Genomic DNA, 27,123 nt, shown 5'->3' with positions numbered 1-27,123 from the left:
AGCATAAAAATGCTAGTCTGGCATGATAATTCAAGAGAACTATTTTTTACAAATAGAATTAATCTTGGTTGAAAGTATTTTAATTCTGTATCTTGTTTACTCAGTCTCATTTCATTCTGAATGCAGTTTTTGCAGTTACATTTGAGATCTACTTTGAGAGTAGAATTAGGCCAAAACAATGTTTTCAGTTTATTTAGACCTTAACTACTGAATTTTGAAAGCGGTCTCTGAGCTGTAGAAGTCATGCCTCAGTCAAGGCATTGATTTCATGTTTTATTTTCACCAAAACTGAATTTGGGATATGTTTTTGTGCTAATACCTCAACTACCATTTTTATCTCTTCTAGGCTCAGGACTCTTACCAGACCCCTCAGAACCCTGGAATAGTTCCTAGACCCAGTGAACTTTACTACAGTAAAATTGGACCTGCTTTGAAGGCAGTCGGGCTTAGTCTTGATGTGTCACGTCGTGACTGGCCCTTGAATGTCATGAGGGCTGTTCTGGAAGAGCTGATGGAAGCAACTCCTCCAAATCTCCTTGCTAAGGAGCTCTGGTCATCGTGTACCACACCAGATGAGTGGTGGAGAGTTACACAGGTGAGTCATACCTACTGTATTTCACATATGAGAGGCTGTGGTTTTAATGGGATGAGGGCCAACAAATGCCTGAGATTACCTGAGGTACCTGTGAGTTTGGAGTGCTAGTGCTGCTCTGAGTTTGATGAAATGTTGGTAACTGTGCCTTCTGGAATTAAAACGTGGGTGTAGACCAGATAAGTCTACGTTATTATACTAGAATTATCAGCCTAAAAAATGAAAACTCTTTTAAGATACCATCAAACAACAAATAGAAAACTGCTTGGAATAAGTTGGGCTTGATTTGTTTTACACTTACACTTGAAATAATGTTTTAAGATGGTAGTCAATCCAATGTGTTGGCAGAGGATTCCCACAAATAATTTTTTCCTGAAACTCTCTTTTAAGTCGTATGCAAGATCCACTGCAGTTATGTCCATGGTTGGCTACATCATTGGTCTTGGAGACAGACATCTGGATAATGTTCTTATAGATATGACTACAGGAGAAGTTGTCCACATAGATTATAATGTTTGCTTTGAAAAAGGTAATTTAAAAAATGCTATATGTTATTCAAATAAAAGGTTTTCTTTCTTGGTAATTAAAAGAAACAACTTAATTTTTTATCTTAAAGGGAAAAGCCTTAGGGTCCCAGAGAAGGTTCCATTCCGGATGACGCACAACATTGAAACAGCACTGGGAGTGACAGGAGTGGAAGGGGTGTTCAGGCTTTCTTGTGAACAGGTATGGTAGGAGATTTGAAAACTGAGGGCCATCACTGGCCAAATACTGTCTTGGAACTTTTCTATTCTACATTCTGCTGCAGGTTTATAGAGTCTTCTTTCTGCTGTGATTTTAATTGGACTTTAGTTATATCCTGTAGTAGGTATTTAAGAAACATGAGATTGTCTGATAAGTGCACATGCAAATAGTGGCACAACTAAAATATAGGGTGGAAGGGCGACTTTTAGTTGTAGATTAAAATGTTATGATTTTCCTGATTTTTTTTTTTTTTTTTAGTTGGGATGTTTTGCTTGCTCTCTTCCTTTGGGACTCATCCTGTATAAACATGACAGATACGTTTTTTAAAAAAAAAAAAGCTCTGAAGAAGGGAGATTTTTCCTCCTGAAGTGTCTGTGGCTTGTGCATAGTTTGTATGGAAGGCTGGATCTTGCTCCAGCTGTATTTGTACCCAGTGTGGTGGTCTTCCTCTCCCTGTAGTAGTTAGGGATACATTATGGATTTCTGCACCTACTCAAGTACAGTATTTTGCATCTAAGTTTCCACTTCTGCAAGGATGACACAGAATCAGAATGAGTCTGTTCAAAATACCATGCAGGTGCTTCATATTATGCGGCGTGGGAGAGAAACTTTGCTTACACTGCTGGAAGCTTTTGTTTATGATCCACTGGTGGACTGGACAGCTGGAGGCGAGGCAGGATTTGCTGGGGCTGTCTATGGTGGTGGTGGCCAGCAGGCTGAAAACAAACAGAGCAAAAGGGAAATGGAAAGGGATATTACACGGAGTCTCTTTTCCTCGAGGGTGGCAGAGATAAAGGTGAGTTTACTACAGTAATTTCTATTTTTAAACCAAAGCAGGCTTTGTGCTTTCATTTTATTTATTTGCATTTTGGGAATGGGGGAAGATACGGGCATATGTCAGGAATGGTTAATGAATTTTATTGTGATAAATTGAGTTTGTTTGAAGGGAAGTGTTTGTATTGAACTTGCAAGTATTTAACTCTCAGTTTCTGCATGCTTAATTCTAAAGCATGTTTTAGTGCTTTGTCTGAATCTGAGCTAGGAGAATAAAAATAGAAATTTAGAGAGCGGTTTAAATAATGTCTGCTAAGATTTGACACTTGTAGCACTGGAAGCAGTGCTAGATGAATAGTGTTGAAGGGTTAAGTTCTGCCATATTTTGCTTTTTCTCACCCGTTTGCCGTATTGCAGTTCAGTAACATCAATGTCTTGATTGCAGGTTAACTGGTTTAAGAACAGAGATGAAATGCTTGCTGTGCTGCCAAAACTGGACAGTAGTTTAGAAGAGTACCTGAACCTGCAGGAGCAGTTAACAGATGTAGAAAAGTTGCAAGGAAAACTACTGGAAGAGATAGAATTTCTGGAAGGTGCAGAAGGAGTGGATCATCCCTCCCACACACTTCAGCACAGGTACAGAGGAGCCAGGAATTCTGTCAGAAGTCTCACAGTTCAATACAGATGGTGTTTTAGCAATGTACTTATGGGTTGAATGTTAGAAATCTGTATATGAGTGAATAGCTGGGTAAAAGCTATTCTTTGCAGTAAGCAGGTCACTCCTTACTACTGAAATCTTTTCCTACTGAATAATCTTACTTATGTCCTGAGCCTACATCAGTATAACCTGTGCTAGTCCAAGTTCCACACTTGACTCTTAAGGCAAGAGAGGAAATGTTCTGAATGTGGTGTCCCATCATAATAATCAATATAAGGGAGCTATTGATAAATAACGCTAAAATCTTTTCTTCTAAGTTTCTAGTTCTTAAAGTTATTTTTGAAGGTTATTTGAAATTAATCAAGTATTTCAGAATTGGCATGAATAGGCACAGGCATTAATAAATAATACAACATTTTTAGTTTTATGTAATTGGTGAGAACATGTTCATTTCCTGGTTAACAGTTATATGTTCAGTATCGTTCTATATTCTATAGTGTTAAGTATTTTCTTTCTTGTAGCACTTACTTGATTCTGTGGCTTCAATAATGCAGGTATTCTGAGCACACACAGTTGCAGTCTCAACAAAGAGCTGTCCAGGAAGCCATCCAGGTGAAGCTGAATGAGTTTGAGCAGTGGATAACCCATTATCAAACTGCCTTCAGTAATTTAGAGGCAACACAACTTGCAAGTCTGCTCCAAGAAATTAGCACACAAATGGACCTAGGTACAAAAGAGTATTTCTGGGGGTGGTTTAATGGTTTGAAAATAACTGGAGTTTAATATCAGGAGGCATTATGAGTACCCTCTAACTTAAAGGCAATGATCTGTATGTAATGAATTAAAAGAAAGAGGCTTCTTCATAGGGTGATTTAGAGCACTTCAAAGTTTCAGTGCCAAGCTGCCTGAAGGCACTTGTCCATCTTATCCTACCTGGGCATGAGATTCTCTTACCTTGTGCTCAAAATTCTCAATATTAATTATCTGTTTCTTTATCACAAGTAAAAAAAATTAAAAAAAATTGAAAAGGTGTTCATGCTCAGTATTTCTATGGTATAAAAAGTGTCTTCAGACATGTCTTCATTTTTAACCTTCTTTCTTAAAAGGTCCTCCAAGTTATGTCCCAGCAACAGCATTTCTGCAGAACGCAGGCCAGGCACATCTAATCAGTCAGTGTGAACAGCTGGAAGGAGAGGTTGGTGCTCTTCTGCAGCAGAGAAGATCTGTGTTACGGGGTTGTCTGGAACAATTGCACAACTATGCAACAGTAGCTCTGCAGTATCCAAAAGCTGTGTTTCAGAAGCACCGAATAGAGCAGTGGAAAACCTGGATGGAAGAACTCATTTGTAACATGACAATAGAGCGTTGCCAGGATATCTTTAGGAAGTAAGTTGGCAGAGTAACAATTTGTTCAAAGAATGTAATTTTCAAGCTATTACTCTTAATTTTATCATTAAAATAAATACTTTTACAAGGACCTATCTAATTATAAAGCAAGCCAACATTAAGTAGTAATTCTAGAAATTTGGAGTAAATATGAGAAAAACTGCTTTTAAAAATACTGTTCCAGAGTTTAGTCTGTGTACTTCAACATGAAAATCAAGTATTGTTGTCCTGTAATGAACAAATGAAGAATTAACCATTGTGGCTTCAGGGTAGTGATATTTTGGGTTTTAGAAGCTTCTAGTATTTAAAAATCAATAAGGAGGGATTTTTTTTTTTTAAATCTAGTAGATTTTTCAAGCAGTTTCTGGTTCTTTTTTTCTTCTAAAGTCAGGGTGTTTCAACATTATGGCATGGCTTAAAAGATCTAGATTATATTTGAGCATTTCCTCTGAAGTCTTTCCTTTTTTTTTATATTCTATTTATTCTTTGCTTCAAGGGCAGTTGTCTTATGTCCATGCAGATAGGTGTGGACTATGGTACATTTTAGGACCTTATAAAATCATTGTTAGGGTAGTCATCAACCTCTTGTGGTATTTAGAGTTAAGGAGTAGGTGTTATAGGAGCAGTTCAAGCATGGAGTGTTTTTCCCAGCTGTGGAGCAGAATGCAGTTTCTTGGGCAGTTCAGAGGGGAGATGGAGTCGCTGTGCCTGTGCTTTACAGGTATGAAATGCAGTACGCGCCTCAGCCCCCGCCGAGCATGTGCCAGTTCATAACGGCCACAGAGATGACGCTGCAGCGCTACGCAGCCGATATCAACAGCAGGCTCATCAGGCAGGTGGAGCGGCTGAAGCAGGAGGCGGTCACCGTGCCCGTGTGCGAGGAGCAGCTCAAGGAGATCGAGCGCTGCATCAAAGTTTTCCTGCACGAGAACGGTGAGGAGGGCTCGCTGAGCTTGGCCAGCGTCATCATCTCTGCTCTCTGTGCGCTGACCAGGTGAGTTCCCTCCCGGGAAATGTCCTGTTGGAAACAACAGGAATATTCAACAGTGTAATTCTGTGAAGAGTGCAACAGCAGGCGCATTGTCAAAGTGTCTCAATTCATCTAGGCGGAACCTGATGATGGAAGGTGCAGCGTCCAGTGCTGGAGAGCAGCTGGTTGATTTGACTTCCAGAGATGGAGCCTGGTTCCTGGAGGAGCTCTGCAGCATGAGTGGGAATGTCACGTGCCTTGTGCAGCTGCTGAAGCAGTGTCATCTTGTACCCCAGGACTTAGATATTCCAAACCCCATGGAAGCATCAGAAGCTGTTCACTTAGCCAATGGAGTATATATCTCACTTCAGGTGATTCTTTTATGTTACTTTTCCCTCCATCCTTTAAGGCTTCAGCAAAGTCATTCTTAATAGATTCTTCTTTAATGGGCTAAATGTTTGTGATCTTGCTAAGATTTTTTCCTACATCTTGCTCCTGATTGCTGTGTTTAATTGAGCTGAGCAGGCTTTTGCTTCTGTCATTTATGTTTTTACTGGTTGAAAGAAACCATTTTGATCTATATATGACAAATTGTAAAAACTGCTGTCAAGTAACCATGAGAAGGAGGTTGGTATCAGCTTTATTGACATGCCAGCTTCCTATCTCCTTTTCATTTTTCTGTACTGCTGGCAGTCCAGAACAGCTTCCAAACTGTTCAAACTGTGTTCTTTCTGTTTTTTGCTCCTCTGAAACTCTACTTACTTTTACCTGAATCAAATAGTTTCAAATAGACTCAGAAAACCTGTTGAACAGGCCCCTGTCTCCAGTATTGGGATGGAGAAAAATGCATTTATAATTTTGTGGTTCAGAAATGTTTCCACATTAATAAAACAAACAAAAACCCCATGAAGGACAGTCTGAGTGAAATATCTGCTGAAGATTGATGTGCTTTATAAACTGTGACTGGTTAAATAGATTTTTGAGGCTTTTGTCTCCATTGTATTACCGTATTTGAGAAATACTTCCAAGCTGTGTAAGTGCATTTGGATTTTCATTGCTTTATTTTTTCCCCTCTTTGAAGTTGTTGCATTTCCTACCTGTTTCAGAAATGTGCATGGGAGCAGTTTTTCTGCATTGCAGTGGGGATCTTTCACCCACACATTGTTGTCCTCCCTGTGAGCTCTTAGATAAGATGTACTCACTGTTTAATGGGCAGTCAAGATAACCAGTCTTTTTGGTATGTTCCATCTCCTTTTGGAGACAGAGCATGTTGGTTCCTCTGCCCCCCCCTCAGCCTCTGCTGAGGATGGCTGCCAGGTATTGCTGCTGATGTTGTGGAGATGGTTGTTGCTGTGTTGCTACAGATGTCAAGCCTTTGGCTTTGTATAGGGTTTAATGTACTCCTGATTTCTTCAAAGTTTGTCAAAGAGTAGTCTTCTAATGCTTGGCTGACCACCATCATGTTACATTTCAGATAATGTCTGCTGCATGGTAGTGTAGTTCTAAAATGACAAAAGATGTTGCATGTGATACTTTTTGAGAGGGAAAATTTCTTACTTTTCATACTTACTTCCCAACAGGAATTGAACTCAAACTTCCGACAGATCATTTTCCCTGAAGCACTTAGGTGCTTAATGAAAGGAGAGTATACTTTAGAAAGTATGCTCCATGAATTGGATAATCTTATAGAACAAACAACAGATGGAGTCCCTTTGCAAACGCTGGTTGAATCACTGCAAGCCTACTTGCGAAATGCTGCTATGGGTATAGAGGAGGAGACACACACTCATTATATTGATGTTGCAAGGTAAATCACCTTTTTTCAGTTTAGGTGTGAAAGAGTGAAGCCTGAAGAACATTAGTTTGTCTGAAATTATTTTTTGTTTGGTATACAGGCTTTTCTTGACCAAGAATACCTTAAGCAGAGTGCAGGGTCTAAAGTGTGCACTTGTTTCCTCTCTCTGTATTTGTGTGTTTATCCACATGCATACATAGAAATATGGAGCTGTGGCAATTTACACTTACAGCTGCTTAAAGCTGACTTGTGGTAGTCAGTTTCTTCCAAAATACATAGTTGTGGTTTTGTATTTGAAGTTAAAGGATGCTAAAAATAGGAACTAGTTCATCATTTTGTGGGAGGAACCTGTGAAAAGGAGCGCTTGTAACTGCGGCACTCCTCATCAGGAGGTTTGATGAGCTGCTTTTGCTTAATGAGTCAGTGACTTGATTAAAACAAAATGAGACAAAACAGTGAGCAAACAGAAAGACTTGTGCATCTTGTAATGTGGGACAGTACATTTCTGGATAGGTGCTTGGTACACAATAAACCAGAATCTTGAGCCAGTTGTGGTGGCTCCATCAGTGGTACAGTGAATCTGTGGAATCAGTCAGTTTAAGAAAATTCTGTTTATTGGGGACTAAGCAAAACCATGTAAAATTTTTTTCTTTTTTCCTTTTAAGAGTACTTCATGCTCAGTATGGTGAGCTGATTCAGCCAAGAAATGGTTCAGTTGATGAAACTCCAAAAATGTCAGCTGGTCAGATGCTTTTGGTAGCTTTTGATGGAATGTTTGCTCAAGTGGAAACTGCATTTGGTTTATTGATTGAAAAGGTATGGATTTGTTCTTTTTGGAGTGCTGTTTGAGTCAGAATTAGGAAGCCTTTAAAAAAAACAAACTAATTAATTTCCTTTACATTGCTCAGCTAAACAAGATGGAGATACCTCTTGCTTGGCGCAAGATTGACATAATTAGGGAAGCCCGCAGCACCCAAGTTAACTTCTTTGATGATGACAATAATCGGCAAGTTCTGGAGGAAATTTTCTTTTTGAAGAGACTGCAAACAATTAAAGAATTTTTCAGGCTCTGTGGTACCTTTTCTAAGACACTGTCAGGTAAGTAAATGTTACCAAATATTTATTATGCCTTTATCCACTTCTCATCCCGTACAGAATAATGTAAAATGGTCACTTTTGCTGTAACTTACCCTTACTTCCTTACTAAGGAAGCAGAAACTAAAAATGAATTCTCATGCTTCTGCTGTGTTTGTAAGTAGGGTATTATTCTTCTGGTTGCATCAAATTTTTCATTTATAACAAAAATAATTTTCTTTCCCTTTCAAAGGAATCAGTTCACTGGAAGACCAGAATGCAGTAAATGGACCTGTTCAAATTGTCAATGTAAAAGCCCTTTACAGGAACTCTTGTTTTAGTGAAGATCAAATGGCCAAGCCAATTAAGGCTTTTACAGCAGACTTTGTGAGGCAGCTTTTAATTGGCCTTCCAAATCAAGCTTTGGGGCTGACCTTGTGCAGTTTCATCAGTGCTCTGGGTGTCGATATCATTGCTCAGGTAGAAGCTAAAGACTTTGGAGCAGAAAGCAAAGTTTCTGTGGATGACCTGTGCAAGAAGGCTGTGGAGCACAATATCCAGATTGGCAAGTTCTCACAGCTGGTGATGAACAGGGCCACAGTCCTGGCCAGTTCCTACGACACGGCCTGGAAGAAGCACGACCTGGTGCGCAGACTGGAAACCAGCATCTCCTCCTGCAAGACCAGCCTGCAGAGAGTGCAGCTGCACATTGCCATGTTCCAGGTGAGAGCCCAGCACAGGCTGGGCATTTCCAGATTGGTCTGGGAAAAATGAAGCCTGAGTTAGTGTCTGAGCACAACAAATGTGGTATTTTGTTGAATAAGTTCTGAGGTATTTTAATGGACTTCATAAGGTGTTTTGTTTTAATTATTCTGTAAATATATAAGGAACAGTGTTATTGCTAGCTTTTTTTGAAGACTAGCTGCTTTACAAGAAGCAAATTTTGCAATGTATAAATTTTTTTGAATCAGTACATGTAATTTTTTTCAATAGCCATTAAGTTGTTTTTTTACAAAATAGGTCATTCACTGTCTTTCTTACCAGCAATGATGTCTTGTTCTCCCCCTTTTTCTCAAGCAGATTTTGACTTTAAGGGAGGAGATGGCTTAGAACAGAGGGTATGAGTTGCTGAATGTAATTTTCTCCCTTTCCTTCAAAGTTTTAATGCATTGACTCTCTCCTTGCTCCACTCTTTGCTTCATGAAAAATACAAATAGCTGCAGTATCAGTCCTGAAAAAGAGGCTTTTGATAAATTCCACTGTGAACTTTTACATGGGTATCCAGTTGTGTTGTACTATCAGTGATCTTTATTGTATAGTGATTTGTAGGTTAAGGGACCAGGCTTTCTCCAGGTCAGTTAAGAAATCATTTCATAGACTGGTAAGTAAAATTGTCTCAGTTTTAATGTATCACAAGTAAATTGTTTCTGCATATTGATGGTTTTTCCTTTAGATCAAAAAGATTTGTATAACTCACTTTTAGTAAGTTAGTGGGCTGATTAATGGTATAAACACCTAAGCCACCAAAACATAATTTGCAACTACTTGTATAATTTAATGCTCTCCAATGATTTAGAACTTTGAACTTTGCTGGTACTGTCTGACATGCAGCCTTTTTAAGTGCCCTTAGTTATAAAGGGTCTCAGAGCACTGGAATTGCTGTTTGTGATGCAAAGTATTTTGTGCTGAGCAACATCAATAATCAAGTGTTGCTGTTACTTCCTTAAAGTGGCAGCACGAAGATCTCCTCATCAGTCGCCCCCAGGCTATTTCTGTCACTCCTCCACCTCGGTCAGCAATTTTAGCCAGCATGAAAAAGAAACTTCACACACTCAGCCAGATTGAAGCTTCCATTGCAACGGTCCAGGTATGACTGTTTTGGGGAGGGTTGTTCAGCAGCACATCAGAGTGTGACCACCACAAACCCATCTGCCACCTTCAAATGATGTTATTTGGCTTGCTGTCTTACACAAATATATGGGAGTATTGTCACTGATCTCTTTCAGTCTGTCTGATGGATACTGTTACATTGTTTGATTTTGCTGTCTCATCCAAAACCTTCTCTTTGGAATAGCAATAAATCTCTTTGAATAAAAATGCAAATCTGTAAAAGAACCTTTCTTTCTGAAGGCTGGTAATACTCCTTGAAGTTTGTCTGCCTTACATCGTCCTTACTATTGTTTTGCTAGCTAAATGTTAGAAGTTCCCTTTGTAGAAGTGGGAAAATTAATTCTGTGTGCTAAGGTCTGTGTGCTGTGCCTTTGCTCAGTATTTTAGTTTTCTTTGGTGCCAGTAACATAGAATGTTTAATTGTTTATTAAATACTGCTTAGCTTCCTGAATTTTAATTTCCTTTTTCAGTTGTGAAGGTACTGTTTATAATAATTTCTTTAATTATTTGCAAAATAATGGAGGGACTCCTATGATGTTACATAATTCTTAGTCTAGAAATATGATTACTTTTGCGCTTTTTTTGACAAGTTAAAATCTAGACAGGTTGACTTTAGCAATCAAATCCAGTTGTGATGTGTACTGGAAATAAACTTTTAAACAGCATAAACTAACGTTTGTCAATCATAAATGCTACAGTATTTTACATATATGGGTGTAAAAAAGTGTCTGCATGTGTTATATAGGCATAATCTATGTAAAGTTAGGCTTAGAATGCTGTGTATCAGTATGAATTATCTATATGGTTTTTTTTTTCCCCCCCAATGCAGGAGAAACTAGCAGCACTTGAAGCAAGTATTGAGCAGCGTTTAAAATGGGCAGGAGGTGCTAATCCTGCACTGGCCCCAGTCTTGCAAGATTTTGATGCCACTATTGCTGAAAGAAGAAATCTTGTACTGAAAGAAAGTCAAAGAGCAAGTCAGGTACTACAGATAAGTACAGTACTCTTGACTCCATAAGTGTGTTCACTCTGCATTTCCTACTCGAGGTTTATGTAGAAGATAATTTTCTGCTCTGCATCCAAAGAGCAAGTGTAGATAACCAAATACTTCTGGGAATCTCACTTGAAAGCAACAGAAATAATCTTTGTGAGAATTGCTGCAGGGTTGGATGACCCTGGGATGATACTGCTACTGTAACAGAGCAGTATCTGTGTGTTTAAAATCCTCATTTAAAAGCACATGAAAAAACCACTGTTTGTCTAATAGGCAGTTGAAATGGAATCATTTTTCTCACTATTGCTTTGATTTTTCAGGTCACTTTCCTTTGCAGTAATATCATTCATTTTGAAAGTTTACGAACGAGAACAGCAGAAGCCCTAAATCTTGATGCTGCATTGTTTGAACTCCTCAAACGCTGTCAACAAATGTGTTCCTTTGCATCCCAGTTCAACAGCTCAGTGTCTGACCTGGAGCTTCGCCTGCTGCAGAGAGTGGTAAGCACAGGGCAAAGCAAAACACGAAACGTTTCAGAATCACTGCAGGGAGTTGCCAGTTTTGTCTTCCATTCTCAGTGTTATGTGTACCTTCAGATGGAGTGTGGCTGCAGAGTTTATGCTGTCAGTTAAACATTTGGCAGTGCTGTCTGCACAGCAAGTGAATTTGAACTCTGGCTGCAGATAAAGAAATGTTTCTGTTATTTTTAGGGCACTGGTCTCGAACATCCTATTGGCAGCTCTGAATGGCTTCACTCAGCTCACAAGCAGTTGACCCAGGAGATATCTACACAGAGAACAGTACAAACAGAAAGAGAACAGCAAATAGAAACAGTTTGTGAAACAATTCAGAATCTGGTGGATAGTATTAAAACTGTGCTCACAGGTCATAACAGACAGCTTGGAGATGTCAAACATTTACTGAAAGCTATGGCAAAGGTATGCCTGAAATATCCTTAAATTTATTCCTCAAACCCATGTCAGTATAGCTTAAGAAAAATAACAGTTGTAGCTTTGTGCTTTGTAAAGTATGTAGAAGCAGTAAAATGTTTGTGCATATGGAGATCAAGACATAAAGTTCATGTTTAAGAATTCATAAAACTTTCTACCATTAGCCTTAGCAGGCTTTGGTTGAACTGAACTTTTTCTCTATCTTGGCAGCTAAAACATTGAGTTTATAAATCCTTTTGGTTCTTAATCTGTAATTTGTTTTTAATTTTAAAATTTATTTCTTCATACATAATTACTGAAAATTATAATTATTTGCAATCAAATGACAAACTGAAGGGCTAAGAAATGCTCCACTTTATTCTTGTAGCCAAAATACAGCAGTTGACCTTTTTGCACATCTTGGTTACAGGATGAAGAAGCAGCTTTGGCAGATGGTGAAGATGTTCCCTATGAGAACAGTGTTAGGCAGTTCCTGGGTGAATATAAATCGTGGCAAGATAATATTCAGACAGTTCTGTTTACATTAGTTCAGGTTATGGGTCAAGTCCGCAGTCAGGAACATGTTGAAATGCTGCAGGAAATAACTCCCACCTTGAAAGAACTTAAAACACAGAGCCAAAGGTAAGAGAGCTATTCCTGTCTCAGGTGAGAAAAAGCATTTTGCATATCTATTTTTGTGTAGCAGGAACACATGGGGCACATACTTGATGATTTTCTTAGAAATCTTCTTGCAAAATTTGAATTAATCTAATTTTTGGGTTTTCAATAAGTCAAGTAGTTGCATGAGTATTTATCAACTCCATTATGTTTCCCAGTGTCTACAATAATCTGGTGGGGTTTGCATCACCCTTAGTCACGGATACAGCAAATGAATGCTCCAGCCCAACTTCAGCTGCTACATATCAGCCAACCTTTGCTGCAGGTAACACTTGCAAAAGTACAGACATGAAACCATGAAACAGGAATTGATATTAGAGGGGGGATCATAGCTCTTACTGAACTTCAAAATGCAGACAGTTTGCATAATATAAATAAATTCTTAGCAGTGGAATAAAACTTCCTGTTTATGAAGTGAAATTAGAAAATGGAAAGATTAAAAACTGGTGCAGAATTTAAAATACATTTGTTCTGAAAAACGGATAGGTCTATTTGAGATGCATTTAATTGTGAATATTTCTTGCCTCTATAATATGCTATTATTTTGAAGACTTTAAGCACTTTTAAACTTTCTTTACAGCTGTACGGAGCAATACAGGGCAGAAAACTCAGCCAGAGGTGATGTCACAGAACGCAAGAAAGCTGATTCAGAAAAATCTTGCAACATCAGCAGATACTCCTCCAAACACAGTCCCAGGAACTGGCAAAAGTGTTGCTTGTAGTCCCAAAAAGACAGCCAGGGACCCTAAAACAGGAAAAGGTAAATACAAACCTTAAAAACCCCAACAACCCTACCACTGACAGCAGCAACAACAAAAAAATACCTCAGTGGGTTTCTGTGCAGAAATGTCAAGTTGCATTAACTTTATTTTGTACCTGTAGCTGTGCAGGAGAGGAATTCCTACGCAGTTAGCGTGTGGAAGCGGGTCAAAGCCAAGTTAGAGGGCCGAGATGTGGATCCCAACAGGAGAATGTCTGTGGCTGAACAGGTGAGTTGAAAATAAAGTTCCAGTCCTGGTCCTTGCTTTAAATACGTGCTAATTAGCAGGTGTGTATGCTGAAGTGTGTCTTCAGGGCTGAAATCCTGTTGTTGAGGCTGAAATCCTGGGGGTTCCTTTGGGGGTGGGAGCTATTGCAGTGCAAATCAAGGTTGTGACTGCCTTGTATTGCTGCATGTTTATTTATTTTTTTGGTTTTTTGCTGTCATATGCTTTTGTTTTTCATACAGGAGGTTTATGTAAAACCATGAACGAGATAAAACTGCCTTTTGTCTGTCAGTAAGCTAACATTCATTCCACAGCTGCTGATAGCCAGGGAGAACACGAGGTCTGTACAGCTGCCCAAGGGACAGAACTTGTCTGTGTTCACTAACATAACACAGCCACTCCTGTCTCTGGGCAACGGAGTCGGGGACACAGTTGTCCACGTCTGTTTGAGAACAGTGTGGATACTTTCAAGACAGGGGCTGTGAAGGAGATGATATGTGATCTCTTTTTGCAGTACAGCTTCCTGTTTCTTCTGTGGACTGCACGAAGTTATGCCTACACTTACTTTAGATTTTTCTCAGTGAAATATTTGCAGGTGGCATTCAACAGTAAATTCTAAGATCACTTAAATACTTTCAAAATTCTAGCTTACTTTTAATTCCTTGTTTGACCTTTTTAATAGGTTGACTTTGTGATTAAGGAAGCAACTAATCTAGATAACTTGGCTCAGCTGTATGAAGGTTGGACTGCCTGGGTATGAGTAGGGAGACAGCAGCTCGGTCTGGTTCAGCGAGGTCAGACATCCACCAGAATCAACTCGGCCTCAGGCATCCGTAGCCGCACCACAGTCGGTGGTGATGCATACTGGGGCTTAATCTGAGGAAACCTAGGAAATCTCGGTGCACTGGGAAGTGAATCCTGCAGGATAGCTGCACTCAGGGATACGCTAAACACAATGGTCTGCAACCCCCACGGTCAAGGGTGAAAGCTCACCGCTTGAGCAACACGGTTTGTCTTTCTGCTACGGAAGAACTGCAAACGTGTCTGGGGGTCAGCTGCAGAAAGAAATCAGGATGCTACAAACCGCAGAGTGATTTGGAACTCAATTCCACCTGACCCTGTGAACAATTCAGGAAACACCGAACCCTGTTCAAAGAAAAACAGAAAAATGGGGCCATGAAGAAATCACAGCAAGGGCAGATTTGATGCATTCAGATTCTTGTTCCTCTTGTTACGTGGCAGCAGTGCTGGTTGAGTTGACCAGTTAGTACGGGAAAAGGCTACAAAATGTAAACTTCAGAAATGGACTGAAAGCAAAGAGCTGTACATCAGATACACGCTGCATTGGAAGAACTTCTGAGATAGAAGAAAAAGCCTTTGTTCTCTTCTCCCTTTCCTCTTTCCTTTCTCTCCTTCCTCCCAGCCTCTCCTTGCATACACCCCTCTTGGCTTATTCTTGTAGGTTAGGCGTACTTCCAATATACTTTTTATTTCAAGCCTTCTACTTCACAGTTCAGTCAAATTAACAGCTTAAATTCTGTTTGGTAAGCAATTTTTCCAAAAGCACTGAAAATATAGAACATCAATGATTACTTATGAGTTGGATGGTCAGATGCAAAATGTAATTTTGGTTATTTTAAAGTCATTTTTGTGATTCTATTATGTACAGTTTCTCAAAATTGTCACTGTGCATTTAAAAGTAATGATTCCTACAGGCATTTGATTTAATGTGCACTTCCCTCTGCTTGCAGTGTACACTTTTTTGTAATTCAAATTGTCCCTCCAATCTCATTCTACTGTGATTGCTGTAGTTTCTTTCGTACAACGTAGCTAATCCAATGTAATCTTTACCTTTTTAAAAACCAGGCTAGAGTATCTAGTAGAGTTTTACATTGTTGATGACAGATAAACAATAAAGTGATGTTCTGGTGGAGGTAGAGTGATATGCTTTTTACTTCATTTTCCTAATCTTTTTAGTTCACACTTGTAAATTCTAGTGCTTCACTTCATAGGGGTAGACGTATAATCCAAGAAATGAAGGACTCTCAAATTTTTGTTCAACTAGATCTGTAAAGATTTCTGCAAAGTAGTTTTCCTTTGCCATATTTCTTCTATAGATGGTTGTTCAGTAATGCATCCATAGGGAGTCTTCTACCAAGGTTTTTTAAAATCAGTTCTCAAAGTGTGATTATGGTCAGAAAAGTCTCTCTAAAAATGGCATCATCTTCCTTAGGTCAAGGTCCTGCTTATCTGCTGGTTGTCTAAAAGACTTCTTGCTTCATTTTTTAAGTAGGACACCTTTAGGAAAAGGCAACTTCCTTTTCTTGGAGCAAACAGACTTCACAGAGTTCAGTTACAACTGCAGAATTGTAAAGGTGCCGATAGCTAAAGCAGAAATGCACCCTGGCATTCTGAACCCAGATAAATTCATTGTAGCTCTGTATACAAAGTTTCTCTTTTGTAAACTTGGTGATTTCATTATGCACAGTTGCTGAAAAATGTGGGAAGATCCTTAATGCCATTTTAGTCACTTTTCAGAGTAAAACCACACTTTCAATACTGCATTTTCTCTGTCAAAATCCAAGTATTAAAAGATTTGAGCCAAGCCCACTACTGGCATAAAATTAATTTAATTGAAAGGGTTTTTGCAGCAGTTCATCTGAGTTGGAAGCTTGGCTGGTGATTTTTGGATAATGCCGGCAAACTTCTGTTCCTTTCAGTATTTGCACTATGCTGACTGCTCTGCCTCCGCAGTAGGTCTTAGAATTCACTTTCTCCTCTGTTGCCAATTTTTTGTGGACATGCACTTTGAAGTGTAAGAGTTTTCAACAGTCGTATGGCCTTCCTTGCACTCTGATTGCCTGATTACCTCTAGGGAAGTCACAGGCTTTGCATCTAACAGTGCCCGTGCAGACGCATTCCACTGCCGCTGCTTCCTGACCCTCTGCCGCGCACGTCGCAGGAAAAGCTGTCGGAATGTTGCAGTGAAGAACATTCATACGCAGAACAAGACACTTGACACTGTTGGTCCTTTTCATTTTTCTCCAGTTAAAAATAACCTTACGAACAATCTGTTGGAGAAGTGTAGTGACAGGAGTGTGTTGTACCTGCTGTTTTGTTTCTTGGAAGCTGGGGGGAAGGGAGGGGGTAATGCACTCACCTGTGGCTCATGTATTATACCTCTGCCATCCAGAAATGAAACACTTGTGTGGAGATGGGTTCTTACTGCGTAATTTAATAAAGTTTTAAAAAATAAAAAATATGTGGTTTTAATTTCCTTCTTTGCAAATATTGTGTGATTGTGCATATTACAGGGAAGAATAAAGTGCTTGATACAAACACATACAAACCAAACCCCAGATTAGAGCAAGATCCTCCAGAGATTTAAATTTGCATAACTAATGCAAAGGAGACAGCTCAGATGTGCAGGAGCTGGTGGGAGTGTCACTGTCGACTTGTGTGCTGGTGCATTTTTCTTGGAAATGTTGACAGTATGGGAAGCTGGTACAGTCTAGATGAAACCCAAAATTCAGATTCTGCTCACACATCCTGCATAGTAAATAAGACTGTGTTAGTTACATTCTCTTAAAAGATGCTTCTTACAAAGACATAAGGGTACTTCCTTTATTTTCAGTAAAACTGGTGTTTATTTTCTCTGCAGTGAAGCACACCTAGAATAATGCAAGTCTAGAATCACCTCTCTAAATACACACAAACCAGCTGAAGCTATAGAAGTCAGACAGTTTGACTGATGGCAGTTTTTTGCCTGCTGCTTACCTGCAGTAAATGTTTACCAAGGGACCATGCTATAAAGTAATTTCTCAAAGCTGAATTCCACATTTGTTCAGCATTTTTGTTACCCCCTCACAATTCCATAGGCTCATGGTTGAGATGCCCGTTGAAAATGAGCTGCTTGTTTGCCTCTCTTCCTTCTCCCCTTTTGTAAAGCCAGGATGTGAACATGGCTTTGCAAAATGAGTTGCTGGGATGTGTTGCACTGGAATCATTATTGGTGTCCTAGATTATGTTGGTAGGATAATGGCACTGTCAATACAACAAATTGAAAATGCAGCAGATCTATACAGTTAACAGAAATTAATTTTGTACTTTGTAGGGACTTCATGATCTGGTTTTTGTTTTGCAACAATTAGTTTTGCCCTCAAGGATTATTCTATTTAAATAGTAACATTTTGTCTGATTTTTTAAATGTCTGTAAAAGACTTAAGTCCCCCAAGTTGAAGCTCTGTTTTTCTAAGTGCTGTAGTCTTTAAGGTTAATTTACTTCAATTATTCATCAATATGTTCTGTGCCTGGTACATTAGCCATTCTGTTTTAGTACGCTCAAGTACTTCAAAGGCTTCTTTGCTTTCTTTTTCCTTTTTTTTTTTTTTTTTCCCCTAGTTTTTCCTAAAATTAGCAGACACACTTTATACATTAATGAATTTGACTAGGAAAAAAGTTTGAGATGGCACTTGCCATCTGTGTGTTTGTTAATGTGGTCCCAAATTATAAAATGCATTTATTTCTTTAGTGAAGTTGTGAGTACACTGTTAACATCTTTAGCTAAAGAATTTCACAGAAATTACAGACATTAACTACAGCTAATGCTGTGTACATAAATGCATAGCTGATCAGAGCAATTCTGCCATTCATCAGGCTAATTTTTTATTAATAAACATAATAAACATTTATTGGTATGCTGAAAGGGTGAAGGCTTGACATGTAAACTTTGTGTGCCTAAGTGCACAGAGCAATTGCACTGCCCCTTTTAATGGTGTTTTGAAGCCAGTTTGGGGATTTAATTTTCTGTGCATCTGCTAAGAGAGAATCTTGGTGCAGGAAGGATTGATCCCATTGCAGCATGGCCATGCATTGCAATGCAAAACATTTGGGTGTAGCTCAGGTAAGGTACAGGAGGTACTGAGCTGCTGCTGATCCCCTGCCTCCTGCACTATGGCTGAGATTTGAACAATGGAATTTATAAATACATGTGTATGTAGGCACGCATTTTTTAATTTGGTGTGATGCCTCACAAGGCCTGGCTGCTCAGTGAGGGTGGGCTGGGCAGGTGGCAGGGCTCTGCCCTGTTCCATGTTCCACAGTGCAGTGGCCCCTCTCCTCTCTGGCATTTCTGGGCTTGAGGGCACCCAGCAGCAGTCACCTGTCCCTCTGCCCCTCTGAGTTATGGAGCACCACTTGCCAGGAGGGAGAGGCACCTCTGCAGGCCCTCTGGGATGGAGAAAAGCTGCAGGGCACCTGGCTGGGGAGCTGGCGTTTGAAAGACTGGCTGGAAGATGGTGAACGTGATGGGCTGGAGATGATGGGAAAGCCTGCTATTTCCATTGGTAAGTGCTTGGGGGTTTTGTGGTGCGAATCATGTCAACAGATGAAACCAGGAGCTGGCTGATGGTGTCTCGTAGCCAGAGCAGTGTTGCTGCAGGGCACTGCAGATATCCACAGAAACTAATGCATCACAGAATCACACTGATCACACTGATGCTGAGGGGTTGGAATGGACCATAAACACCATCTAGTCCCAAGCCCCCTACCATGGGCAGGGATATCTCCCAGGACTGAATCTCCCTGGGCAAAGCTGTTCTCAACACCCTCAGTAATGAATTTCCTCCTAATATCTAACCCAAATTTCCCCTCTTCCAGTTTGTACCCATTCTTTCTTGTCCTGTCATTACAGTTCCTGATGAAGACACTGGAAGGTTGCTGTGAGGTCATGCTTCTGTATGGCTCCATACTCTTCTAAAAGACTAATAAAATTATTGCTGGCATCAGCAGTTATGAAATCATCTTTTGTGTGAGCTTTGCTGTGGTAAAATTACAAATTTTGAGGGTGAACTCCACCATTTATAAGTGTAAAACGTTACACAAAAATACTGTTAGCTTTCAGCGGCATGTGAATGAATGTTACTCAGTATAGAATCTGTTCTTTACACACACTCTAGGGTGAGTGACCCTGTGGGCACCCTGTGAAAGACCAAACCATTCAGGACAGACATATGTTTGCTTTTAGTGTCCTCCTTAGTCCTTCTCTTTTTTTTGTCTCCATCAAGCTGGTGCTAGAGTAGTTTTGGTGCCTGAGATGTTTTCTTTGCTCTCATTATAGCCTTGCATTGCATGGTGATTACGCTCATTAACACACGTGCCTGAATCATTTAGAAAGCTGAGTCAGAAACAATATTTATATCCCAGTGCCTTTCTCCTGTATTTATTCCCATGCTGCCACAAGTTCTGAAGGCAATAAAACAGAGGGTCCCTCTCGGCTGGGAGCGGGCAGGGAGCGGCTGCAGCACAGGGGGGAGCCTCGGCTGGCCTTAGGAAACTGGTCAAAAGGAGCCGGCCGGGCTCTGCTCCCGGAAAACAAGCGACAGGACAAGGGGACACGGTCTTACTGAGCCTAGCGGGGAGTGGGTGGGTTAGACATTAGGAAGAATTTCTTCACGGACTGATTAGATACTGGAACGGCACATGGAGGTGGTAGTCACCGTCCCTGGAGGCGTTTTAAGAAAAGATACGACGTGTGTCGCCATGGCGCAGTTGACAAAGTGGTGTTCGGTCATTAGCTGCACTCAGAGGTGTTTTCCAACCCAGCTGACGCTGAGAGGTTTTTGCGGGGTTAGCGCCGCTCCCCGGAGCCGCACTCCGCTCCCCGCCGCCGCCTCAGCCGCACTGCGGCGCGGGAAGGGGCGCGCGCACGGCCCGCGCGGTTCGAATCGCAGCAGCCAACCGGCGGCCGGCGGGGCCTCGGCACTGACCAATCACAGCGCTCAGGCGGCCCACGGAGGCTATAAAAGGCGGCGGCGCGGCGCGGCGGAGGAGGGCGTGGCCGGCGGTGCGGGAGCGGCGCAAGATGGCGGAGGGGGACAACAACAGCTTTTATCAGCTGGTGAGGGCGGGCGGCCGCTCGGGCCTGCTGGGGGCGGCGGCGGAGCCGGGCCCGCCCTGCCCTGCCCTGCTCTGCTCTGCTCTGCTCTGTCCTACCCGCAGCGGTGGCTGGTTTTGTGTGACGCGGTTTGGCTCCGAGGGGTTCGGTGCGGGATCGGCCGCGCGTGGGGCGGGCGCGGCGGCTGCGCTGCTGCTCGCGGGCCGAGCTCCAGCAGCGCTTGCGTTACCTGACCTGTGGGCTTACCCCGCCTGTGTCTGTCCGCGTCTGTCAGTCTGTGTCTGAGTGTCGGTCGTGTGTCTCTGTCGGTGTCGAACGCCGCAGCGATACGGGAGAGCGGCAGGCTCTGGGTGATGAGCTTAACTAAACGTGCCGAGAAAGGCTTGGCTAGTTAAGGAAACGCAAGGATACCCAGGGAGTTATGCCTCATTTGGTAAGCGGCTGCCGTGGGAAGTGGGAAAAGCGCTGTAGGAGGCTGTGGAGGGGCTGGAAGCGCACACCCAGGCTGGGCACAGGCAGCAGCTCCAAGAGCTCAGAGCTTGGAGGGAAGCTCCAGAGTTTGTAGGAAGTCCACGGAACTGTATTGTCCTTGTTATTCTAGTGGCGTCGGAGTTCTCATCGGAATTAAGTGCAGCACGTAGCTGAGAGTGAAACCTGTTCTGTTAGCTCTGCACAGCAGACGTGCATCTCTTCATGACTTTTCAGCTCTTACTGCTCGGGCAGCAGTCGGTTCTGTTCACGGATTACCCGAGTTTTGTGGTCTCTGAGATGCCATCTCCCACTGAGGGGAGACTGTTAAGCTGTGTTAAATGTGGAACACCTCAGATGAGCTGCTTAACAAGCTGATGGCAGCACAGGTGGGGCTTCCTTGCAGGAGAGGTGTAGGGAGCAATGTAGGAACCATATAGGAAGTGGAGTTTAAAGGCTGTCTTGGGCGGACAGTTTCTGGGATAACTTAATGTCTAAATGTGAGCAGTTGGATAACCCTACTGTGGATTCTGAGTCTTTATCCATCTTCCTCATAATAAACTGGCATACAACAACACCTAGAAAGCTTCAGTTTAATGTGGTAGAGTTGTCTTGGAAAATACATTTATTTTTAAATAGTTCTCGTATTACAGTTTTCCAGTCATTGACACTGAAAACTTGAGAAGCTTTAGTTAGGTTTTAAAACCTGACTTTCTACTATTCTGGGGGGATGGGATGTTGTAAATGGGAGAAAAGGGGAAAACACCTTGTCAAAATCTGGGAGAAGGTATTGTTTGACCTATACATGCTAGTAGGATCTTAACTATTTAAAGGCATCACTTCTAGAAAGTCATAACTTAGTACAAAACTCATATTATTACTAATTTAATTACTTAGAAAGATTTATGGCTAGGATCTTTAATTATCGCACTGGGTTTTTTTTAGCTACTTCAGCGTGGGAATTATTTTGATGCTCTGGGTAGTAAAAGAGTTCTCTTTTTGTGTAGGCTTCTGAAACTGCAAGCTTGGAGGAGCAGTTGCAAGGATGGGGAGAAGTGATTTTGATTACAGATAAAGTTCTTCGCTGGGAGCGAGCCTGGTTTCCTCTGGCACTGATGAGTGTTGTTTCCTTTTCTTTCCTGTAAGTACCTTCTGGAGGGAGCCTGCAACATCATTGTATCTTCATGGCTGGTACCAAGCCTATTAAGAAAATTAGTAGGACATCTGGAGAAGTCTGATAGGAAGGCTTTTACTCCAGGATCTTTCTTAAAATGTGTGAACTTTGTTGGAAATGAAAAACAGAAGAATTGAAAACAGGAAGTAACGTGAGTTACATCCTGCTCAGAATGATTTCTGCAAAAGCTGTTTGCCAGCAGCAGCTGCTGGGGTTTTTACTGTGCTCAGCTGAATGTTCTTCAGTGGTGCATTCATGTGCTGCCCTCATTCTTTGTACCCTGCTTCTTAGTCAGATCTCATGATCTCCTTTGGCTTTCCCCGCCCCACACCAACAGCAGCATCCTGACAGAAAGCTCGTTTCCATTGGGCAGAATATCCTCTTCTGCTTCTTTGCTGTGGTGTTTAGGATAAGTTCATTTTTTTTTGCACAGGTAGGGCTTTTTTTATGTTCTCTGTCATTTCTTTTGAGAAAGGGGAAAAGGGAAGAATGCAGGTAACTTCCAGTCAGTGGAGAGGAAGGATGTTGCCTGTCTGGAGGTGCTGGAGGCACTTGGACGTGCCTTTATGCAACATGGTGGTAAAGATGACCTGACTGCCTTGCACAGACAGCTGTTCCTGCCAGCTGTGCAGTTTGCCAGTTGTATCTGCTCCTGCAGTAAGGAGAGAAATTACAAAAAAAGATGTTGAACCAGGTGAGGCAAGGATAACTGGTATTTTGGCTAATATAAATTTCTTTGTCTTCAGGGGAGATGAGGAAGATGGAAATCAAATGGAAGCTGAAAAGTAACTTTTAAAAGAAGTAACTGTGTTAAGTTGAGGGTATTCTGTTATAAATTCTGTGATTATAGCAGGAAAGATCTTCTGTTGAATAGTACTTTGTGGAAATAAACTACTTCAGGTTCTGAACTCATCAAATGACCTCAAACATCCAGCACAGTAGCACTCTGCAGATGTACAGAACAGCCCCGCTGTGGACTGGGTCATTTCTTTGCTTTTACTGTTTCAGTGTTCAGGAAGTTCTGTGAAGTACAGTTGAATAGCAGAGGCCCCAGCTGGTGTTATCAGGCACTTAGGAGATCAGCTGGTTCTTTTCCAGTTGCCCTTCTGCTGTGTTTGAGTGCTGGCAGACTGAGTATGGAAAATGCAGCACTGCTTTAAGTGGAGACTGATGGCCTCTTGTCCAGAACAGGTTTGGCTGGCTCTCCCAGGAGAGACAGAGCAAATGACAACCTCTAGTGGGTCTGAGTTCTGTGACTTGAGCAACAAAATTAGAGCTTTTACTCTACCTGGTTATTTCAGATGTTTACTCAGTCATCCTCATCCCTCAATCAGTGTTAAGTTCACTGTGTGATGTCAATTTCTGAGAGAATAATAATGATGAATTTTTACTTCTACTGAACTTTTTACCTGATTTGCTTGTAGCATATTCTTATCTGGTGTATTAGAAAAAAAAGGCATTTCTTGTAATTTTGTTTGAGGTTAGGCAAGAGAGTAGATCTACTGATGGAAGCTGTAAGCTAGTCTGAAGAAGTGACCAAGCATGTCTAGTATTTAACAGCTTGAGCAGTCAGAAATAATTTCTCTTTCTGCAGGATGATCTACTATTTGGACCCATCAGTTCTCTCAGGCGTCTCCTGTTTCGTTATGTTCCTCTGTTTGGCTGATTACCTGGTTCCTGCTCTTGCTCCTCGAATCTTTGGCTCTAATAAGTGGTGAGGAAAGCTTCAATTGAAATGGTTTCTTGAGTGTAATTATGATCTTTATCAAAATGGATATCTGATTTGCAGATATCAAATGGTTACTTTGTAGAGTCATTGCAGTGAGAAATCAGTAATCTCTATAATACATGAAGTGAGGACAGTAGCAACATGCTTTTTATTCTTTTTCTGGAAGATAGCTACTACAACGTATCTTTATTGTTCCTTCTGGAAAAACAAGTTGTTTTTTTTTTTTTTAAGAAGTAGGCACATTCTTTACTCTCTGTTAAGCATGCTAGTCAGTTCTGCTGGACTAGTTTTTAGTAATTCATGGATAATAGATACTAAGAAGTAAAAGTATGTGGAAAAGTATTGATTGTATATTTGGAAAGTGGCAATAGTAAATGTGATGAAAAAAGAGAAATGCAGAGAATATTAATGTGATCGTGATTGAAACAGATTTGAACAAAGGCAAGGCTTGTATAAAAGCAGTAACTTGAAGAAGAACATAATTTGAATAAAATTTTGAGCTAAAGGTGAATTTTAGTGTATCTGCTTTCAGATGACTAATGGATAAATGTTCTTATGTAGATATGCATTATTTGTGTGTATCACACTGGTATCAGATGAGGTCAGTCCTTGGTTTGGATGTGGTTGTTCTTTGGGAGTCAGTTTAGCAGAGTCAGCATACAGGAAAATGACATGGGCACTTCTGTTGCAGTGCTCAGAAAGGTATCAAACTAAGCAAAGCAAATGCCAGGGGGAGCGCTGGGTACGTTTTTACTGCTGGAAAAATGCCATGGGAGATTTTCAAAGATTTTAAATTGAATCTTGAATTCTTATTTCTGGCTTTTCCCCCTCCCTTTAATAAAAGGACCACAGAACAGCAGCAAAGATTTCATGAGATTTGCAGCAATTTGGTGAAGTCTCGCCGCCGGATTGTTGGCTGGTGGAAGCGCCTCTTCACTCTGAAGGAAGAGAAGCCTAAAATGGTACTGAGTTCTAACAATTAATCTCTATTGGCTTAATATTTTGTCTGATTTAGCTTTGTCTGAAGTATTTTAGCAAGGCACGTGCCTGAATGAACTAGAATTCCAAACCAATAATGGGCAGTTCTGGCTGTGACTTGATACTGGTCACAGATTTATTCAGACCTGGAGTGGCAAGATACAAGACTTAAAAATTTGCAGTTCAGTGCAATTTAGGAGCATACCCTTGATAATAAAGACACTGAATTTGTCTGGATTGGTTAGTTTTTGGAAACAAGCTGTTTCCAGTGTGCACAAACTGTCCAAAGAACTGGATCTTTAGTAGTGTGTCAGCTGGTACATGTGCTCCTGAATCCCAGAAAGAGCTTTGGGTGCAGCATTGGGGATGGCACAGTCTGGCACTGAGGGATATCTGGGCAAAAAAAATATGCACCCTGTCTGGCTGATGGTGTGAAAATAAGTGAGAATATCCAATTACAGATCCTGTAATCTCAAGTTTAACACACCTGTGCACATGTGTGGAAGAGCCAGAAAGCTTCATGTTAGTTTTAGATGTTGAGCTATTGCCAAATACTAAAGGGAAGGGAGAATCCTCAGCAGGTCTGTGGTAACTCTTTCCTTTTCACTTCTAGTACTTCATGACCATGCTCTTTGCTCTTGCTGTGATTGCCTGGATTGGACAACAAGTTCACAATCTCTTTCTGACCTATCTAATTGGTAAGTGTGGGCATGCAAAACACAAGGAACTCTTTTGTTAGCTGCCTGAAATGGATTGAGACTGGTAGAAGTAATTTTTGATTAAGTGTGGTGGGTTGTTTTTGTTGCAGGATTATGTTTTTTCAAGCAATTAATGGGGCTTAAAGAATTGTAGAGTGACAGAAGCTTTTAAAGGGAGTGTTAATTTTTCTTTTCTCCTTCTCCTCTGTAGTAAGCTTCTTGTTACTGTTTCCTGGACTAAACCAACATGGGATCATCACAAAGTACATTGGAATGGCAAAAAGAGAGATCAACAAACTTCTCAAGCACAAGGAAAAGAAAAATGAATGAAGACTTAACTGCTGTTGATTCTAGCAAAAGGTTTCTTGGGAACAGTTTTGAGAATTAATGTATAATTAAGACAATAGAAGTTGTATTGCTCACTGACTTTTTTTTTTTAATTGGCTCCCTGATGAAGTGAAAAAGTCACTCCAGCAGCTGCTCTGGGTTTGTCTCTTGCTGTGCTGTGTAGGGTTCTGCAGCCTGGAGCTGATCCTGTCTGAGAGATCCTTTCCTTTGATGTATGGAGCTTGTTATGTGTCTTCATCAAACTAAGAGACCCTGTGCATAACCACCCCAACAGAGAGCTGTAATGCCTGATAGGATTTCTGTTACTCTATTAGTTCTGCTGATCATTAATTGTGGCTGCAGCAAGTGTGAGAGGCAGTTCTGAATGCTGATGCTTCTTGGAGGCTTGTTACTACTGATCCTTGTGGCAGGAGGACAATTAGCTGAGTGAGAATGGCCGTGGCTGAGGGTGCCCATCTGAAAGGGGGGCAGAAAGTGTCTCACTAAATCTGCCTTTGGCTGCGTGTACCTGGGAGTGTGTTGAGTAGGGGTCTGGAATATATCAGTTTGTTGTTCAGTTATTTAGCTGTAGTGTAAACTCATTGCACTGAGACTGTAGAAAATGAGTGAAGGTGTGTGTAACTTTTAACAGCTGATTGTTCCGGAAACTGCTGTTGTCATGGAGCCTTGTAGCACGTTTGGTTTAATGAATGTTTGTCTGTACACAAAATCACTCTGAATATGCTGAGTTTGACTCTGTAAATAAGCCTGAATTGTTTGTGCTTTTCTATGATCTCTCCCTCCTTTTTTAAAACTGAACTTTTTTTCTTTAAAAAGCTAAAACCTGTGTTAATGTTTTAAAAGTTTACTGTTTTAAAATGAATTCTCTTCAGTGTCTATTGTAACTGTTGAATAGGTAAATACAGACTAAAGAGAAACTACTTGAAGACTTGCTCCTTGTCAATGTACAGAAAAGGGTGTCAGTGCATTTTTCAGTTAAGCAGGAGGTGTGGGAAGGGCTGAGGGAGTGCGGTGCTGAGCGGGCACAGCCTGTCGGTGGGGAGAGCGCAGTGTCCCGGAGCTGGAGAATACACTGACACCGGCCTCGGTGCTGCACGTGTGCCCCTTTGGAGTACAGACCGCAACCCATCCATCAGCCGGCTCTTTACTCACCGCAGCGCCGTGTCGCGGTGTCGCCGTGTCCCGGTGTCACAGCTCTGCTGTCCCGGGCCGCCCGCTCTGCCCGGCGGAGCGCAGCTTTTTGTCCCTGCTGCCCCTCCGTACGCGCGCGAAGCGTCCCCGTTTCTATGGAAGCCGGGTGGCGGCGTCGCTCCGGAAGTGCGGCGCGGGGCCTCGGCCAATGGGGAGGGCCAGGCTTGAAGCG

The 27,123-nt window shown here is 41.3% G+C and overlaps 2 protein-coding genes and 1 long non-coding RNA gene across 8 annotated transcripts in view; 2 read left to right on the top strand and 1 right to left on the bottom strand.

Moving 5' to 3' along the window:
- SMG1 (SMG1 nonsense mediated mRNA decay associated PI3K related kinase) overlaps positions 1–16,730 on the top strand; it is a 59,506-nt gene extending 42,776 nt beyond the window's left edge. For both annotated transcript variants that reach the window (XM_086854861.1, XM_086854862.1), the window contains 22 exons: positions 347–595; positions 983–1,121; positions 1,209–1,318; positions 1,914–2,132; positions 2,556–2,746; positions 3,323–3,495; positions 3,875–4,154; positions 4,876–5,148; positions 5,261–5,495; positions 6,705–6,931; positions 7,585–7,735; positions 7,828–8,017; positions 8,247–8,716; positions 9,723–9,860; positions 10,713–10,865; positions 11,198–11,377; positions 11,588–11,815; positions 12,237–12,448; positions 12,643–12,749; positions 13,065–13,244; positions 13,367–13,473; positions 14,153–16,730. In XM_086854861.1, coding sequence (XP_086710987.1) covers positions 347–595; positions 983–1,121; positions 1,209–1,318; positions 1,914–2,132; positions 2,556–2,746; positions 3,323–3,495; positions 3,875–4,154; positions 4,876–5,148; positions 5,261–5,495; positions 6,705–6,931; positions 7,585–7,735; positions 7,828–8,017; positions 8,247–8,716; positions 9,723–9,860; positions 10,713–10,865; positions 11,198–11,377; positions 11,588–11,815; positions 12,237–12,448; positions 12,643–12,749; positions 13,065–13,244; positions 13,367–13,473; positions 14,153–14,230 — 4,290 coding nt within the window. In that variant the 3' untranslated portion in view covers positions 14,231–16,730. The remainder of the gene's footprint in view (positions 1–346; positions 596–982; positions 1,122–1,208; positions 1,319–1,913; positions 2,133–2,555; positions 2,747–3,322; positions 3,496–3,874; positions 4,155–4,875; positions 5,149–5,260; positions 5,496–6,704; positions 6,932–7,584; positions 7,736–7,827; positions 8,018–8,246; positions 8,717–9,722; positions 9,861–10,712; positions 10,866–11,197; positions 11,378–11,587; positions 11,816–12,236; positions 12,449–12,642; positions 12,750–13,064; positions 13,245–13,366; positions 13,474–14,152) is intronic.
- A 1,394-nt stretch (positions 16,731–18,124) lies between these two features.
- On the bottom strand, positions 18,125–27,048 carry LOC147650050 (uncharacterized). The gene is made up of 2 exons (XR_015277458.1): positions 26,913–27,048; positions 18,125–22,659 (listed from the first exon to the last, which is right to left on the bottom strand). It is a non-coding gene; the product is annotated as an uncharacterized LOC147650050 (long non-coding RNA).
- Positions 20,289–26,680, top strand: ARL6IP1 (ARL6 interacting reticulophagy regulator 1). 5 transcript variants are annotated; one of them, XM_086854864.1, is made up of 7 exons: positions 20,298–20,368; positions 20,967–21,222; positions 21,841–21,974; positions 23,602–23,721; positions 24,581–24,698; positions 25,328–25,412; positions 25,624–26,680. In XM_086854864.1, exons 2-7 carry the CDS (start codon positions 21,175–21,177, stop codon positions 25,740–25,742), a joined length of 624 nt encoding a protein of 207 aa, XP_086710990.1. In that variant the 5' UTR covers positions 20,298–20,368; positions 20,967–21,174; the 3' UTR covers positions 25,743–26,680. The 5 variants fall into 5 exon arrangements, with proteins under 5 accessions (XP_086710991.1, XP_086710992.1, XP_086710990.1 ...); XM_086854865.1 differs by lacking the exon at positions 20,967–21,222 and having other exon boundaries at positions 20,289–20,368; XM_023936675.2 differs by lacking the exons at positions 20,298–20,368; positions 20,967–21,222 and adding an exon at positions 20,389–20,798.
- Positions 27,049–27,123: the final 75 nt, after the last annotated feature.

Source organism: Cyanistes caeruleus, chromosome 17 (assembly GCF_971803275.1).
Source record: "Cyanistes caeruleus chromosome 17, bCyaCae1.hap1.1, whole genome shotgun sequence".
NCBI classification, from domain to species: domain Eukaryota; kingdom Metazoa; phylum Chordata; class Aves; order Passeriformes; family Paridae; genus Cyanistes; species Cyanistes caeruleus.
Note: the sequence above shows the minus strand (reverse complement) of the source record. Positions and strands in the feature narration are given on the sequence as shown.